The sequence below is a fragment of the Bactrocera oleae genome, chromosome 6 (assembly GCF_042242935.1).
Source record: "Bactrocera oleae isolate idBacOlea1 chromosome 6, idBacOlea1, whole genome shotgun sequence".
Taxonomy (NCBI): domain Eukaryota; kingdom Metazoa; phylum Arthropoda; class Insecta; order Diptera; family Tephritidae; genus Bactrocera; species Bactrocera oleae.
The window spans coordinates 71,151,514-71,170,434 of NC_091540.1; the positions used below are offsets into that span (position 1 = coordinate 71,151,514).

The 18,921-nt window shown below is 34.7% G+C and overlaps 2 protein-coding genes across 12 annotated transcripts in view; one reads left to right on the forward strand and one right to left on the reverse strand.

Annotated features, from left to right (window-relative positions):
* Nucleotides 1–5,281, forward strand: part of LOC106623754 (band 7 protein AGAP004871) — an 82,984-nt gene extending 77,703 nt beyond the window's left edge. For all 8 annotated transcript variants that reach the window (XM_036364523.2, XM_036364522.2, XM_036364516.2 and 5 more), the window contains 2 exons: nt 257–437; nt 525–5,281. In XM_036364523.2, the coding sequence (XP_036220416.1) occupies nt 257–437; nt 525–725 (382 nt within the window). In that variant the 3' untranslated portion in view covers nt 726–5,281. The remainder of the gene's footprint in view (nt 1–256; nt 438–524) is intronic.
* Nucleotides 5,282–6,559: 1,278 nt separating this feature from the next.
* The window catches only part of Src64B (Tyrosine-protein kinase Src64B), a 57,975-nt gene continuing 45,613 nt past the window's right edge, over nt 6,560–18,921 (reverse strand). For all 4 annotated transcript variants that reach the window (XM_036364432.2, XM_036364433.2, XM_070112247.1 and 1 more), the window contains 5 exons: nt 15,677–17,440; nt 12,557–12,776; nt 12,221–12,474; nt 11,154–11,461; nt 6,560–11,079 (listed from right to left, as the gene is read on the reverse strand). In XM_036364432.2, the coding sequence (XP_036220325.1) occupies nt 10,465–11,079; nt 11,154–11,461; nt 12,221–12,474; nt 12,557–12,776; nt 15,677–15,908 (1,629 nt within the window). In that variant the 5' untranslated portion in view covers nt 15,909–17,440 and the 3' untranslated portion in view covers nt 6,560–10,464. The remainder of the gene's footprint in view (nt 11,080–11,153; nt 11,462–12,220; nt 12,475–12,556; nt 12,777–15,676; nt 17,441–18,921) is intronic.

An 18,921-nucleotide genomic window follows, 5' to 3' on the forward strand; every position in this document is an offset into this window, starting at 1 on the left:
TTTTATTTTTACATACATTATTATTTTTTGCGCATTACTTCTATTGCACATTGAGACAACTTAATATTATGGGGCAGAAAAGCATTTTAAAGTTACAGAAAAGTTAGCAAATGAGACTTGGTTTTCCTCTGGGTAGTTTTTATGTTCAACTAGCTTATCTACTGTCCTTTGAAGCTGTTCACAAAAGCGTTCCAGCCAAACTATAAATAATAATTCAATGATTAATATAAATTTCGCAACATTTTCCACACAACAGCAAGGACGTGCGCTTGCCAGTACAACTACAACGTGCCATGGCCGCCGAGGCTGAGGCCGCACGTGAGGCACGCGCTAAAGTTATCGCCGCCGAAGGAGAACAGAAAGCCTCCAAGGCATTGCGCGAGGCATCCGAGGTGATCGGCGGCTCACCAGCAGCGCTCCAACTGCGTTACTTACAGGTAAGAAACAATTACATCAAATTATTTTTGAACAAGCAAATTTCACACAAAATTAATCATAACTTTCCAATTATCACCACATCACAGACACTCAACACAATATCAGCGGAAAAGAACTCCACAATTGTTTTCCCATTACCCATCGATTTGATAACTTATTTCCTGAAGACTACCGAGGCGACGGCGAAGCAAAATGCCGTTGTACCGGCGGCGGCAACGACCAGCAGCGAACAATCACCGCAGGCGTCGACATCGCCGCAGGCGGGCATTCAGACCGCAGCTATGTAAAAAGAGCCATGACAACAACAACAATAACAAAAATTTTATACAAACAGTGGACGCATGCAAAATACTCATACATGTGTGTGTGTGTGTTAACGCTTTTTTGTGAGTAATCCGAGCATGCAGGGCCGAGAAATCGCTCAAGTTGCCTCGGAAATATGCCTGAATCGAGAAATGTGAATGTTTGTGTGAAATATTCTGAACATAGTGGAAAAAATTACACAGTGTGCGCGAAAAGTTTGACTTCTCATAGCTGAATTCCGGTAAAATGAGTAATCAGTGACTCTGAGAGTAGTTTGGGCAATTAGCTCATACATAAGTACAGTTAGTAGACTTTGTATTGAATAACAAACAACCTAATAAAACAGTATAGTAATGTTACAAGCCAGCAAGTAAAAATTAGTTGGCATCACTTTCGTCACCGGTTTTCGATGACAAGTAATAATAGCCAGATTTTTTTCTTTGGAATTCGGACTCTAAAGTACTTTCAGATAAGACCAAAGTATTGAGAAAAATTGTGAGTTGTTAAGTAAGTCGCGCACACTTTAGACATACATAAGTAAATAACTAGGTGTAGTTTTAAGTAGTATTAGGAGAGTTGATAAAATGTTGCTGAAAATGGCGTTAAGTTTGATCGAATAGCTTAAAATCATAAAGTTCGCAAAATTTTCTAAATATTAATTATATTAAATTTTATTACTACACTTCTTAGCTGAATTGAATCACATGGTTAAGTAAGGCGATTTAAAACGAAAGATAAATAGAATAGATTAACTAAAATAATTACTTAATTATTTCCCCAACCCACATGCACGCCTTTAATTCATTAAAATATATTAAATACAAATACAAATTCTCATGAGCGAGTTTCAAGATTAATAATTACGAACACATACTTATACATTTATACATGGTTTAGCGAATAAAAATTGCGAAAATACTTTAGTAAACACACATACGTATATATACATAAATATATAAGTCTCGATCTCATTTGGATGCGTACAAGTGCTTTGAAAAATAGCTTAAATACATAATTAATGTGACAAGTCACACACACGCATGCGTAGATTTGTAAATATATTTGCATTTACTTACATACAAGGCACATCTCTCATTTGCGAGTAGGGCACCCGAATTAATTTACTGGCATGATACAGAACAGAACTGTTTAACTGGTTGACTCAATTTTTCAAAATTTTTAAAATTAATTTGTGTTATTTTCGTGTTTTTCGAGGTACTAGCGGTTGAAAAGTAATAAATAATAATAATTTTCAGCAAAACCAAATATTTACGAGTTACCTAGTTCTTTTCTGCCAATAAGTAATTCCTTTTAAATGCAGTTATCTGGAAGTAGTTTTAAGCTAAACAACACTGTGCAACAGTGTGGAAAAATGTTTTTCCACGGATAGTGACAAGTACGAACATACGATAAAAAAAAGTTCAGAAATACTTTATAATGAGGAAAGAAAATCTTCATCTGAACAATATTTTGCCTTCTACTTCTGTCTTCTCTTTTATTTGCAAAAACATTTTAATGACATTTTTTTAACGTTTTTTCAATAAAACGTACAATATTTTAAGAGCACAAGGCAAGCTTTTTAGTAATTTTCTTAATTTGGCCATTGAATGCGTCAAGTATAACTTTTATATTGTAGTTGTCAAAGAGCTACTTAGAACAATTTTCTAATTCGAAAAACAGAAAACTTGAAATTCCAAACAAGAAAAATTTTGAAATTTTTTTTATCAATGGAACTTCATACTTCACTACTATTTATCTCATTAAATTTAAAAAAATGCGAAATCAATTATTTTTAATTGTACGGTTTCTTATAACACCTTTAATAATAATGACTTAAATCTATACAATTCATGAAAGCATTAAAAATTACATCGAATCAATAAAATTGCTACTTTTAGCTACGAAATAGACGAATTGTTATATAATACATATGTACATAGTATACTATTATACACTCGTAATATATTGAAAAGTAAATTATTGTCAGCACAAAATCTCACTTTTGCTTCGCACTAAATTACCTAATGAAAGAGTATTTACAAAACACTTTATTCGGTTGCTAAACTTGAATTAGCTTTTTTTTAAATAATCAATACGCTTTTAAGCCTAGCAGTACATAAACATCGACTGTACTGGTGGAAGCTCCTAAAGCTAAGCACATAGTGCAGCAAAGACTTATAATAATAGCAGCGGACACAATGTTGATCGAAAATCAAAAATGAATGCTTACAAACCTTTCATTGATATAAAAATCTATACAGAAAACAGATCCATTGAGAATCGAGTTTTATAATACAAATAATTGAACTATTTGTGATATTGTCACTTGGGTGTGTTTCATTAAGGCAGTGCCAAAATTTTAATTGAGACAGAAAACTACTTAATTAAAACTACTTGTGCAACATTCAAAAGTAATGCACCTAATTGTCATTGATAAGTGTAGTTAGAGTTGCCATAAAGAAACAGACAGACACACATAAAGTTAAGATATTTAGCGTAAGCTAAATGTTGCCTATAAGTGATGGTATAATAATAAAAATCAGTGTGCGATTTGTTGAAGTCCATTTGAAGCTTTTACTATAAAATATTAAGCTTTTGAAAGCTTACTGCCACGGAGCTTTTATAAAAGCACATGGAAAGTTACAAGCAAACTAAGCGTCAAAACTGAATCGCAAACCGGATTAGGTTTGTAGCTGATAAAGCTTCTTGCAGTGTAAGCAGCTTTGTTTGTATGAGGAAGTATTTTTCAAAGGACGTGGTACGATAGGAATTGCTAATACTTAAAAGGTGTCATAAAAAGAGTAGACCCAGAATTCCAAAAAACAAAAAAAATTATTTAGTTCAGATTGATAAACAAAGTCAAGGGGCCGGGCAGTCTGGAAATGATTTCAAATTAAAGTCCATCTTTGATTCTCATGTGGACTACTTTTTGAGTCACATAGCTTATGCTTATTTAATTATAGGAACAGCTGAATACATGGAGTTTTGTAAATACAAAATGTGTATATCTTATGGCTAAAATATATTTAAGTAATTTATAAATGCAAAAAAAATCGAAAACAAAAATAGTTTTTCATAATACTTAAACTCTTACACGAATTCATTAATTGTAGTGAGAATGAGATCTTGACAATTCGAGAATTAAAGTTTCATTCAATGCTCAGCTATTCAATATACACTACATATATAGAAGTATGTAGTAAAAGTATACGTATCAATACATTTTTTTATTAAAAATAAAACTTGTTAAGTGTAATAGTCAATTAAGAAAAATAAGAAGTGAAATATTTTCGACTTTCATCAATGAAATACAGGTTTAAAATACTCAAATACTTAAGTACATACAAAAATGACAAATAGAATGGACACACAATCAGTGGCGCCAAATATTGAAACCGCATGCAATAACTAAACACTTATGTATTACGTACACACATAAATATGTATGTGTGGGTATGTAAATTTAAATAATCGAAAATATTATCTAATGTAATTGAATAGTACTTGTAATCAAAGCCAGGGAGCAGCAAAATGTATGTAGCTGATGAAATCTGACAAATAAACAGCTTTTAAGGCGCTGGCGAATGGGTGCGTGTGTGTGTGAGGAGCAGAAAGCTGTGTACATTTAACGGGATTCGTAGTGAAATAACAATAGCCAGTCGGTAACAGTAAGAAGAAGAAGAATCGACAGAGAAATGAATAATGACCGCACTGTGGCTTTTGTTATGGCAATACAAAAACAACACTACAAAAATTGTATTTGAAAATAAAATAAAAAAACAAAAAAGTATTGAAAATAATGTAGCATAGAAATAAATATGTAAAATTAACAATGACATACATATTTACATATACAACACATTAATTTCAACTACGAATTTACATAACTTTGTACTTGCATACATACATACTTACGTACTACTTATATATATACAGACATATGTATTCATTATGTAGTCTCAGCAGCAGTAAATCAATTTTCGTATAATAAACTCAAATAACTAGTATCCATGTATTTATAGAGAAAGCATAAAAGCAAGAGAGTTGCCTGCTTACACTCACACAAACATACATATGTACTTTAAATGGTCGATGATTTATTACATCACTATGGCCATGCAACTCTGTCTCTGTGTAAACTAAAGTCTGTAGAAATCAAATTTTTCAAAACCACAATTTCAAAAATTAGCTAAGTAGCTGTACTTTATAAAAAAAAACTTAAACCCCTAAACTTTCACACAACCGCCGTTTTTGGCATGATAATAATTACTGTACAAGTACGCACACACACACATTCAAATACACAAATATACATTGTTGCATATGCAAAAGTGCTCGATGAATTGCGTCAAGCGTTCGCATTGTTCATTACATAATATCAATCGATTACAAAATACGATTCAATACTTTTACTTACCCGAATTACAATAATTACAACAAAACCAATATGTAGAATACAGCAAATGAGAGACCGTTTTCGAAGTTTTTAAATAAATCAATGTTTTTATCGGTGTCCAAAAACAAAAGACCAAAAAAACCACTAATCTTGTTTATTTTTGTCTGACGACTTTCGGGTGAGTATGCAGCTATTTTTGTTTTCCAGCAGTCTAGTTTGGCTTTACAGCAAGCGATTATGATGGGTTATGCCTCGTTTGAATTTGTATCGCTCACGATTTTGATGATCGTGCATATGGTTTAATGCAAGCAGCGAAATTTTGAGGTATGAAGAGGATAGACCTAAATCAACTAATTCTTTAGTTGTTACAACAGCAAAAAACATTCCCCAAATGGTTGTTGAAGCGAATTGTTTCAGTCAGTAAATCAGACTATTTTGAAAACAGGAGCAGTAAATTTCTTACAAAACTATGAGTTTTTCAATTTATGATGATTTTTTTTCATTGAGTCAGAAAATTCATATGAAAAAGGGATTTGTATCTTAAAATAATCAAACATCAACCCTTAATACCTTTTAAGCGGTTAGGTTTACGAAAAAAGTGAGAGTAAGAGACCATTTTGTAGAGCATTCCATTTCTACAGAATCGATTTATTTAAGTAGAAAACTATAAGGCGTAGGAGAGGTCATACTGGAGAGACTTTCCCAGAGGTGTCTATTAACTAATTTTTCAGAATAACAAGCGAAAAAAAACATTCGGTTTGTTTGACCCACTATAATATATATACTATATATACATATTGTGTATATATGATTGATCACCATCACGAGCTGACGAGCTGAGCCATGTCCATCTAAGATTTTGTACACGTTCTTTTTCTTTCCTTTTCTGCGCAAGAAGTTGCTCATTTATCGGAACCGCCAATATCTGAAACTATAGCATATCGCTGCCATACAAACTGCACGATCAAATTCGTGATATCTGCACGAAATCTAGCATGGATTTTTCTCTAAAATGGTATAATCAAACTGGACGATAAAAATCAAGTCTTAGGAATCTTTTGGATTTGTGTATATACGTTTTTTCTTGTTCGATATTTTCGTCGTCAACTTTTCCATATTCCAAACTTGTTTGCCCAACTATATAAATTCTGATTCGAACATCAAAACAATAATGTAAGAATTCATGACATCTACTGAAATGTCTACAGGTTTTAATACTGATTTTGACAGACAGGCAGTTAAAAAACTTCTCCACAATGGTAAGCGACATGATGGAGAACTTAAAACCTTAGAATGTAATATGTTAATCAAAGTGAAATTCTACTACAGTCATTAAGATGAACTTTTTCAGGGTACAGTAAAAAACAAAAACAAACAAACAATGAAAAAGCGGCATCTTTAGGTTAGGTTGAGTGAAACACATTTCTTATTTTTGAATTTTATATCATAATTTATTTCATTATTATTACACATAATTTCTGTCAGCTATGATTTATGATTCACTTCTTATTCGCTTTAGCAGCGAATCTTGCGTATATAACTCCCTTACATTCCACTTTCAATTTGTTCTCATTAGTTATTATTATGTTAATATTTATTATTACGCTTTAAATTTAATAATATTTATTTGTTTATGTACAAAAAATTACCAACTACGCTAAACAATTTTTATAGGTTATCATTCACGTTAATCCTAATCACGTTCTAATGATTTTGTTTTTACTTTTTTCATTATTTCATTTTGTTTTAACTTATTTTTATTCAATAATTTTTTAATCTGGTTTCACTAATTAATTAATTGCTTTATGTAACATAACATTATGACAAATACTTAATTATGTATGTGCATACGAGTATGTATATGTATGAGCACATCTTGTTTATGTGACAATGAGGATGGATGCAATGCAATTCTTCTGGCGTTTTATAATAATATTATATATGTATGTACGATGTATGTATGTATGACTATGAAATGATTAAATATGTAAGTAAATTAACTATGTTTGCATTTTATAATTGTAAAATAACTTAGCAAGGTTGCATAGATGCATATATGCACATATGTAGGTATATGGTATACATATGTACATATGTGATGTGTATGTATGATGGAAACATATTTCTGGTTTGCAAATCACTTTTCCTGCCACAATATATATGCACTGGATTTGTGTCAAATGAGCGCCGATTTAATTATTTATTATGTGCTGGAGCTTACCGGTAACTAAATATTAGAATGTGTGTAATTAATTAAGTGTATCTATGTATGTATGTATGCTCGCAAATCTATTTCAGCTTCCACTAAAGCTCCGAGCACAATCCAATTAATTGTGATTAAACTCGCTGGCGTTGGTGGAAGCTGACATGGATTGCCTGATTATGAGTTTATACCGTTATCGATTTTACTTTTGCTACATACATATCTACTTGACATTTCATTCAAATATCGTTGCTATATATATGTACGTGCCAACTTCACATATTTCTTTATTTGTATGCGTGTGGAGAGTACGAATTGTGTTGCTACTGATTTTCTATCCACGATTCTATTGGATTTCTGGTATGTATGTATGTGTGTACTGATATTTACTTATGCAAGAATTCACTCTTGGATGTATGTATATATATCTTTATACCCTATACATATTTAAATAGTTTTGTGAGAAATTTTCGTTATAAAAAAGGTTGAGCTCTCCGCTCGTTTTAACAAAAAAAAAAAAATTATAATAATAACTTTGGTTTCATTCGTTTATGTATATATTAATGCCATATAATAATGTATGTTATTCATAACCAGTTAAATTTGATTATTGTATTCTAAAGTGATCTTCTAATGAGTAGTTCGTATGCTGGAAAAATAAAATGAGGAAGTTGTGATGCGCATGAGAAAGCAAAGCTGGAAGAAAGTTACGTCAATACAATGTATGCAGTAGATGGTTTACATGTGGGTGTGTATGTATATAGTTCTGAAACCTTTGCGAGTAGTGAGCAATGAAATTAGTAAGGATATGGACCAACTGTCTTTTATATTAAGTCTACTTAGGTAAATAGCAGATTTGGCATGAGAGAACACGAATTAATGATTTCAGGAATGCTTTCAAATGTCTTATTTTAAGCAGTGTTGTTGTTATGAAATTTTTTAAAATAAATAATACATTCTAAACAAAATATGAAGTTGAAATATGGAAGAATGTTACTTACTTCAGAAGGATATAAAACAAAACTACAAATATGATATTTAAATTAAAAAAAATAAAAGCATTGCAAAACAAAGTGCATAAATTACGTAACAATATTATTAGAATATAATAAGAAATTGTATGAGCTAAAGTATTGTTATCTGCTTTAAAACAGCGAAATACAGGTATTACATCACTTTATGGAGACTGAGTAAGATAAATTGTGAATTTGACAAACATTTAATGATATTAATATTTGAGGAAAATTATTAAAGGTTTATATATTTTAAATTTGCTTTAAATTTATGTTTACACTTAGATATTGCTATAAACACTAAATTGGAGGATCCCCGCAAACGGCATGGCTACCACATTTGTTAATACTTCAGCCAAATATGCGTTCATTTAATAGTTAACAAATTAATATATATGTTATTCAAGGTAACTTAAAAGATTTTTTAGTGAATTTTAAAAAAAAAAATACGAAATTAGGTTTTATAAAACATTTTCATATTTTTGTAATTAATTTTAAAAGCAACGTTGCAAATTAAATTATTAAAAGAAAATCCAATTCAAAAATATTGCAAAGAAGTTGTAAATTTTAATTGTTTGAGCTCAATTGCACAAAATTCACTTAACTTTTTTATAATATTTTTTTTTTTGCTCAAATATATTAAGTATCTCGTAAAAGTGAAAAAATTAGTAAGTCCATAATATAAATTTTTGGGAAGCAATCGCATTGCTATATGAATACTAACTATTAAATATTAATACGTTTGCTGAGTCCCTTGAATAGAAATATTATTTTTTAGCCCCACAGTATATTGAGGGAGCAAGTGTTGAGCTGTAGTCGCCGCTCAATAACCGCTTAACTTAACTGTATCGTCGAATACGTCAGCGTACTGGACCGTTTTGAGAAAATTAGAACTGGTATTTTCATAAATTCAGATTTTTCATAGCTATGAAGGTTAGTTGTTGTTGCAGTGGTATAGAACTTAAAGCAATAACGATGAAATAGTGCATTTCCTTCTTATTCTTTTCTAAACTGTGACAGCTGTTTTGCCACTCAAAAATTGATAAGAAATGCAAGTGTTAATGATGTCTCTGGCGTGAAGTGAAATGAAATGAATAAAAAATAAGTGTTACAATAAGTAATAAATTTACTCTACTGTGCTACATTTTTGAAAAATAAAGCGCAGCATATATGCGCTCGTATAAATGCTTTGCAACTTTTGTGATTTTTCGAGGAAACGCTTAAATTCGATTTACACAAACTAATTCTTAGAAATTAAATTCAGTTGCTCTTATTTAAAGTATTTCGATTTAAAGGGTTACGATGAACTTACATTAGTAAAACAACTATATACTAAGAAATAAGAAGGAAAAAAAAACTAAAATAAAAAATAGTTCAAATAAAACGATGTCGGGGCAGCACAGAGAAGGACAGTTTCAGCGCTAACCCAAAGCATGCGCATAGAACTTGATAAATGCATATGGAGAGATTATTTCTTTTATTGTTGTAATTTTTTCTGCAAGATTTCAAGATTTTTTATTAATTTTTCTTGCTATTGACTGACTATCAGATATTTTATTGTTGTGGTTGTTTTTGTATTTGTTAAATGCTTTTCTTATATAGCACAATTCATTTGCCATAAGCTTAAAATTACATAAATACCTCTATATAAATTATAAAAGATTTCGCTTATCAAGTGTAAAATATTTTTTTTTTTTCATATACTATCATAAACGTACGCATATATCATACTCGTACTATGTGTTATGTATATAATGTAGAATAGATTTTAGTATGTAGCAGTTTTCTCTACGAATGTAAAAATTCTTCTTCAATTGGTACATCCCACTGGCCATACATAGCAGCGCCAAACGGTTGCGTGTGCACCTTAATGCTGCTGCTTTGCGTTTACGCTGCAGCTATTTCAACTTTTGCCATTGAAAAGTTTTTTGTTTCAATATAGATATTTTTGTTTTTGTTTTTGTTTTTACGACTCACTTCTCAATTCAATTAAAAAGGCTTACAATTAAATCTAGTTAATTTATGTATGTTTGTGTATATGTATGTGTATGTATGTATATCGCACTGGCAATAACGCTGTATCACTCTCGGCATTTCGAGTGCTACGCTACTTAATCCTGCACCTCTCGATAGGGCACCTCCGACGTCACGGTGAACGATTCGAAGTAGTGATTTAAGAATTCGAATGTTGGCCGCTTCTCCGGCACCGCATCCCAACATTGTAATAGTAGATGATAAATATTATCGGGGAAATAGTGATTAGTTGGTTTCGGCATGCGAAAGCCTCGTTCGATATTCTCAATGACTTCTCGACTATGCATGCCCGGATATGGCACTTGTCCGTAGGTGAAGAGTTCCATTAGTAGAATACCATAAGACCAGACATCGGATTTAATTGAAAATTTGCCATAGATTATCGCCTCGGGGGCAGTCCATTTTACAGGGAAACGCGATCCCTGTTTGGGGCAGTATTCATCGTCGGCGATAACGCGCGCCAAACCGAAATCACAAATTTTGGCAACATTATTCTCGCCGATCAGCACATTGCGTGCGGCCAGATCACGATGTATCAGTTGTTTTGATTCGAGATATTCCATGCCGGAAGCCACCTGCGTGGCTATGTAGATAAGATCTTCAAAGTGTAAATAGCGGCCGTCACCTTCGCGTAAAAAGTCCAGTAAACTGCCTTTCGACATGTACTCTTGCACAATGTAGATAGGCTCCTCCTGCAAATCAAACAGTAAAGTGTCAATCAACTGATTGTTGCAATAAATACACTAATATGTGTGGTTGTACTCACCTGCGAGCATACGGCGTACAATGCGACCAGGCGATTGTGTCGGAACTTCTTCATAATGGCTGCCTCTTGCAGAAACGCCTGCGTAGACATGGTGCCTTCGCGCAGCGTTTTCACGGCGACGTCGATATTGTTGCGCCACTTGCCGTAGAACACCTCACCGAAGTTGCCGCGTCCCAATTTGCGGATCAATTGAATTTCGGAGCGCGGTATCTCGTACTTGTCACGCAATTCCGGTCCCAGATCCCACATTTGTGGCTGTGGCTTCGGACACGGACGCGACAGTATGTGGCAAAGGCCAAGTGCATTTTCTGCGGAAATTAATAGCAAATGAATATACAGCGTGACAAAAAAATAACGCAAAATAACGCGGCACTACCAACAGTAGCGGCCATAAAATGATAACCAGCAATGAAAATATTAAATTTGAGGATTGTTACTAAGCGCTTTCAAACGCTTCAGCGTTTTACGAATTATTCGGTTTTAATTGATGTTACTTTTAGCTGAGTTTATGTATACCAAATATATCATAATTTGTTCCTTATATGAATTTCACTATTTAAGGTTGATGATAACAATTTCTAGCGTATGAAGGTGGAAATAAACTTAAAGATGAGACTAAAATTATAATTCCTTTCACGGATGCATTATTTAGTATTATAGTAAAAATTGTGGCCGTTTTAATCATTCTGGAGAGTTTAAGTTGTAATTAAGTTAATAAAATTGTTTTTCGAAGATTTGTAAAGCTAAAATATTATATTATTTAGCAGTTTCAACTGTTTGGACTACGTTCACCGTTCTACAGTTCTAAATTAATCGCGAAATTTTTTTAAGAAGTGTAAGCTAACTCTCCTATAATGTAGGACCAAATTATTATTTTTATAAACTCTTCAATAATACATTTCATTCGTGCGAAATTTCGTCCGAATAATGACTTGTTGCTCTGTATATTTCGTTTCATCAAATTCATAAGTGTTCCACTGAAAGTCACATTATACATTTTCTGTTTGGCACCATAAACTGGCCTCTACTGTATTGACGAATGTATGTGCATGAAATTGACAACTTACTACTGTAGGCCATCACAAGCGCCTGCAACGAGGGAAAAGTCTGATTTGTGGCAATATAGTAGCCACCATTGTCGAGCGGCTTGATGCGATAATGTTTCACATGGTAGCCACGGCCATCCTCCCAATCCTTCACCGACAACGAATATCCGTTGGGATTGTGTTCCGACGGACGCACCAGGAATGTACCGCGTGGATTCTCCTCCGCCAACAAAAGCTTATCGGCCTCTTTGCGTAGCACATTTTCAAAGAACCAACTAAAAGAAGTGGCGGAGAGTGGAGGAATATGTTTATTAAATCAACAACACATGGAAAATCATCTCAAATATGTGTACTTACTCTTCACTGTTCACGCTGCGCTCCTCGGCGACAAAGTTTAGGGGTATCAAACCCTCCTGACGTGTGCTCAAATTGACTACACGCCACCAATCGGATTCGGTGTCGTCGATTACTTCCATCCGGTCGCCCTTCATGAAGCTCAAGTCAGACTCATCGCGCGACTTGTAATCGTATAGGGCGACAACGACACGTCGCTTGGGCAGACCACCTTGAACGCCAGCTGTAAATACGGAGGGAAACAGGCAGGAGAGATGAGTGGGGGTTATAAAAGGCAAATATTTTTTTTAATTGCGTTTGTGTGTAGTGACGAAATAAGGGTTGGATTTAAATAAAATTTAATGTGCATTTGATTGCGTCGGCGAGGACAAAACGGCGGCAACTGGCCAATGGCTTGAGGAAATTGGAAAAATCGCATGAATTTGAGGAAATTTAATAAAACGAGAAAAAAGCTTCATTTTTGCTATATTTCTTAATTACAAGAATGCCTCAATAATACACAGATAAATAATAAATATAGACACAAACATTCACACAAGAAAAGTAAGGTACGAATATATATATGTACATATATGGTATATATTTATTTAAATTTGAAAGCCTTTTAAAGCAACCTAAAAATGTCGCATTCTCGGTCGTGCTGCCATATTTCATTACAACACAATCTACTAATTGAATGAAGAGCAAAAGAAAAAAGTAAATAACTATAAAATGTAAGCCAGCAACAGCAAGGGGAGATGATATGCAAAATTAATGAATAACGTACCGTAATGCCAACTTTTTCCAAGTGCACTTACTGTCGCTAATTGTATTGCACTAGATATTTACTAGCTGTTTTTTCGGTCAATCATACTTTTTGGTGTTAAGCGCGAAATTTGTGAGTGTGTGTGTGGAGAAAAAGGTTGAGAGGCAGTAATGTCTGTTTGTGACTGTGTAAATGGAAATGTAAATAATTGCCTGCCGACCAGTTGCCAGCTTAGCTTTTTTAGCAGGGAGCCTTGGCCTCGCCGTGCATTCCGTGAACTCACACACACACACACACACAGGCTCTCGAAAAAACATAAAAAACGCTTACAGATGCACATATCAGCGCATATGCAACATGCCACATGCACCACCGCGCTGCTGGCACACATATGGCGAGGCGAGCGTATCAAGTGGCATTTGCTACAAGTGCTGCACCGAGAAAATCAGCTTTGTTCTGCGCCTTTCAACTTTGGCCTGCAAATGGAATTTGCTCAAGCTGGCTTGTAATGCTCGCAAGCCTCAATAATGAAGACACAGCAATCACAGCTGCTGCCACATTCACTCCGCCACGTTGCAGAGCCAATGAATGCCGCAGTTGCGGGGTCTCGGTCTCAACGTTCAATGCGCAGCTGTGTTGTGGTCGCAAGGTTCAGCGCAGCAGCAGCCAACGCTAGGGCGGCCGTGTGCCAGAGGGCAAGTTTCAATGTTGCTGCTCAAGCGCACTACAAATACACATCACAGTAAGTTTTATTAGACACAGTAGCGCGCAAAATATATGCAGTATGCCCATATATAAAATCAAATACTGTTTTAGTCGCCTCTTGTTTGAAAAAATCACTAACTAATCAACATCTATGGAATGGGTGCCGAGACCTTGCACTTTATAAAAATAATTGCCTTCATTTTGGCGCCCTTAAATAAGACGTAACATCGTCGAATTAATTAATCCAATTAATTATGTATTTCCCGAACTAAAAAAATGTGTACCTATTGGTCCTTAAATTGTAAAAAAAGAAATGGAAGGGAAACATAAGTTAACAGTGATGTTATGCATGTGAGGTGTGCTGCAGTAGCCTAGTAGTATTCCGAAACTACTAGGCTACTAAGACACCGTAAATAAACGATTACTAATTAATGGATTCGTTGCGTGAAACAAGATACCATCCATTATCATTGGCAATGAAGCGCTTTAATTTTGCCCAATACTGTGCATACGAGTACCTACTAACTTACAACTATAAATATTTAATTATTCAACCGCGTTAAGTCGTACTTTAGCGTTGTTGAGCTCAAGCCAAGCGAGAAGGAAAGTCGCCGTATTTATGGCGTTGCCACTGGATGTTTTCATACATACATACTGATGTAATTGAGAATGGTGTAAGTAAGTAACATAAAATATGTTGCGATACAGAATTCCGAACATAACTCAAAAAGAAAAAGCTTTCTTTTACCTGTAAATTTAACTTTGATTTAAAAACATATTTATCAAAATCTAAATCATAGAGACTTGAAAATTCAATATGATGATTCAAAGGTGGCTACGAGTACATCTACTCTGAATTACTCGAAGGGAGCTAAACTCAGTCACGTTGAGCCCCACGTTGTAATCCTAAACTAATTTATATGTAACGTTATCGATCTCAAAGCATTATTATTTTTGATAATCTACAAATAAGTCCTAAAAGGTCAAAATCGAGGTGCGATAAAGATCTATGGTAAGGATAAGATAAGTATGCTCGTTGCAATGAAATTGTTGAATGATGTAAGCCGGACATTTAGGAAGTGAGTTAATCAATTGAGGGGGTATTTATTATTTATATCATGGTAGTGCCTTACAAGTGATAGCAAGAGCGTTTCGTATCCCTAAGCACCTCAAGACAGGTCCTAACCTCAACGCCATCATACGAGCATACACATTTGAGTCATCGAAAAGTTTCAAAACTTACTATACATTGGTAGAAACACACCCTCACATACATATGTACACATACATCACAGGATTGAAATTTAATTAATGAATATTCAATGAGCTTCGAGCTTAGCCTGATTAACAAATAAATACGAATTACGTGCAATAAAATATTAAAAAGAGCGACTTTTCACACCATTGCACATACAAATATGTGCGAACAGTGATTTCCCAAATTCAATCACATACACACACATAACTATATACATGTATGTATACTGTTATAATTGCTGAGCAAATGAGTCTGCCAATTCACTGGGTTTCCCAATTGCCCACTTCGCGTTAATAATTAACCTAGCACACATGCATACATATGCACAATTACAGGTACAGATATATTTCACCCAGAAACACACACACACGCATACATAACCAGCACAGCACACATAACGGAAGTGAGTACTTACTTGGCGTTGTACGCGGGCGTATTATGTCTGCGCCGCCCTTGGCGCCAATTTTGAGCGGCCCACGATTCGGGTCTGGCGTGTAGCGGGAGTCCAGCGAGCCGCCATTGTTATGCTTTTGACCGCTATTATTTATGTGCGTCTGCCCGAATGTGTAATCTGATTTTTTATAGCCACTCGGGTAGGCAAGTGCCAGCTCCTGATCCTGTCGTTTGCTGCAACATTTATTGCCCATTTTGCTCGTCTGCTTGACACTCGCCGCTTGCTATTTGCCACAATCAACGAGCTTAGCCCGCCGGCCGCTGCTATGCTCACTCGCTCACACGCTTTGTGTTATAAATAAAATTTGCTTATCCGCCAGCTCGCACTGCTGTGGCACTCTATTTTATAAAGCAACAACAAAAAGGCGTTGAGTAATGTAAAAGTCACTTTGCTAAGTTAAGTTTTTAATATTTTTTGTTGCACCAAATTTGATTATTCGCACTGTGTTGCAGCGAGGAGACGCACGGTTGCAATTTGATTTGTCCGTTATTTATTCAGGCTTTGTTTAGCTTTTTATTTGTGTTTTTTGGAGGTTTACTAATTAAACGTCGATGTCTATACGAGAATAGTATCATATGCGTTGTAGTTGTTGTTGTATTTTTTCACTTATTCGTGTTTTTAAAAAATGCTACAATTCTTGTTCGTTTTTGGCAATGTTAATTGTTGGTTTTTGGTTTGTCAATTTCGCTTTGAGTTGCTTCAATTTTACTTTTTGTATTTTATTCTTCTTTTCTTTTGCTTAACTTTGAATCAAGTTAGACCGTTTCGCGCGTTTCTTGCATTATCGTGGAGTACTGTTTTGATTTCGAGATCATTTGTTGCATGCGTACCAGTGTTGTTGTTGTTGTTTTGTGAATGTTCGTTTAAATTTCAATTCAATTGAGATGTTTAATTAATTTAATAAACTATCAGTCAAGTTATTTGTTTTTGGAATTTTTATTAAAATATTAACGATTGAAAAGTGAAAAAACGTGGAGGGCTTTAAATCTGAAAAGCTTTGGATACAGTTAGTTGCTGACGCCTACTAACTACTATCACTAAGTCGTACAGCTATGGCTACGTGCTGCACTAGTGACGTGATGTCCTTTTGATTACGGTTTATATATGCAGTAAACTAGTTGTTGTGACTGGGGCACGTGACACACCGGTTTGGGAAACACTGTTGCACTTAGTACGATTGTGTTACAGTTATATCGGCGTCGCTTCTAGTATTAGTTAGTGAATTAGCACGCACGGTTTTATGTAGTTTAATGTTTAGTATATAGGTTGTTCTATGTATATTTTTTTTTTAGTGGCACTGGCGCTTGTGACGAGTCTTTTATCCCTCTGTGCCGTCGTAACGTTGCACTGTGTTCTGTGCAGTGCTCACAAGCACCTTTGTAGTAGTACTGCGGGTACTGCGGATTTGTTGATTCCACGTTCGTTAGTTTTATTTTCTTCTTTCGCCTGTGTTTGCTTAGTGTTGCCTTTGGCTTCGTAATCGTGTTCGGTTACGCCACGGCGACCTTTATGTCGTCGTACTCGTTCTCGTCCTCGTCGGCGGCGTCGGCAATTTCGTTTGTGTTGCAGTCATGTGTTATTCTTTGCTCTTTTGTTTATATATTGTTTGATTTTCTTCGACGTTATTCTCATTGCTGTACGGTATTTCCCTTGACCCAAAGAATTGACTTTTTAGTTGCTCTTGCTGCTGCTACCACTGTTATTGTTGTTGCTAATATTGAAAATCTGTAACGAGAGAAAAATTGAAAATATATTTTAGAAAATTTACTAAGAAACACAAAAAGAACGGAATCAATATTTATGTGTTTGTTTGAAGAGCGTTTCAAAGAAAATATACCTCAAAACAATAGCGCTTCAAGTGAAATGTCATTGTGTGGCCTGTCATGTGACATTTGTAGAAATTAAAGCAATGATATTGCATCTGAAGTGACAGTTTGTTTATTTTTAAAAGCTAACAGCACCTTCGTGCTAAAATTAAAGATTTAAGAATTTTCATGTATGATTTTCGGTAGAAATTGTATCAGTCTGCCTAATTCCAGTAACTCAACTTGTTTAACAAATTTATAACACACATTACCACATGAATCAGAACATTATAAATAAAACATATGAAATCGCAAATTTATAGAAACCAAAAAATAAATAAGGACGCTTTAATATACCTATATGTGTTTTACATATATGTTACCAGTTTCAGACCAAGTTATTTCGAGAAAGTCGCATAATGTTCCAAAACAAAAATTTTTTCGGTGGTTCTTTGGGAGAAAAGGGCGTGCGCAAAAAATCAGTTCAATATCTCAAAAACTGAGGAACAGGGAGACGGACATGGCTAAACCGATTCAGCTCATTATGCTGATCATTTATGTATATATTTTATAGGGTCTCTGACGTTTCCTTCTGAGTGTTACAAAACTTCGTGGCAAACTTAATATACCCTGTTCAATTCAATTTATTAGAAAACGCGTATTTTACTTGCTATGGAAGCTCGTCGCCTTATTATTTCAAAAAAAAATTGTCCATCATTTCTTCAGCTTGATTAAAGAACCAATTTTCACTGCGGTTGGCAATAAATTTATTGCTCACTCGGGTATTTGCAAAACATAAAAGTGTGTAAATACGAAAAGGTTAAGAAAGCCTTCAACTCCATCAGAAACGTGTGATAACAATAATTTGGCGAATCACAAGTCATTCGCCCGCATAAACACGAGCGCCAAGTTCAAGCGCAGCAAGAAGACGGGCCAATGACTTTAGCGGCCACTCAGCTTCCCAGCAACTTGACTACCGGTTGCACGCGATTGATAGCCCACTACCCACTGCTTACTATGGTTTGTTGGCTGCTGGCTGTCGTTCACCTTTTTCGTTCGTTTATAGCCGATTTCATCTGTGAAATGTCCTTTCGAGATTTTGGCAATTTATTTCCATTCAACTGCAGAGAATGCGCACAAAGTCTTTGACCGACTGTGCTCAACTTGTCTATGGCAACACATTAATTGTTGCGGCGACGTTGGCTTTAAGCGACGGAGTGCAGTGCTCGACAAATCGGCGACCGTTGTCTGGCACTCAACGTTAAATTGCAGCATAAACACTTGCAGATGTTCATATACTGGTGGCCTGATGTTGTTACTGTAGACTACCACCTCTATTTTTGTAATTGTCTACAGCGAGAGATGACAATGACATTCAAAAATCAAGAACCCTCGATATCC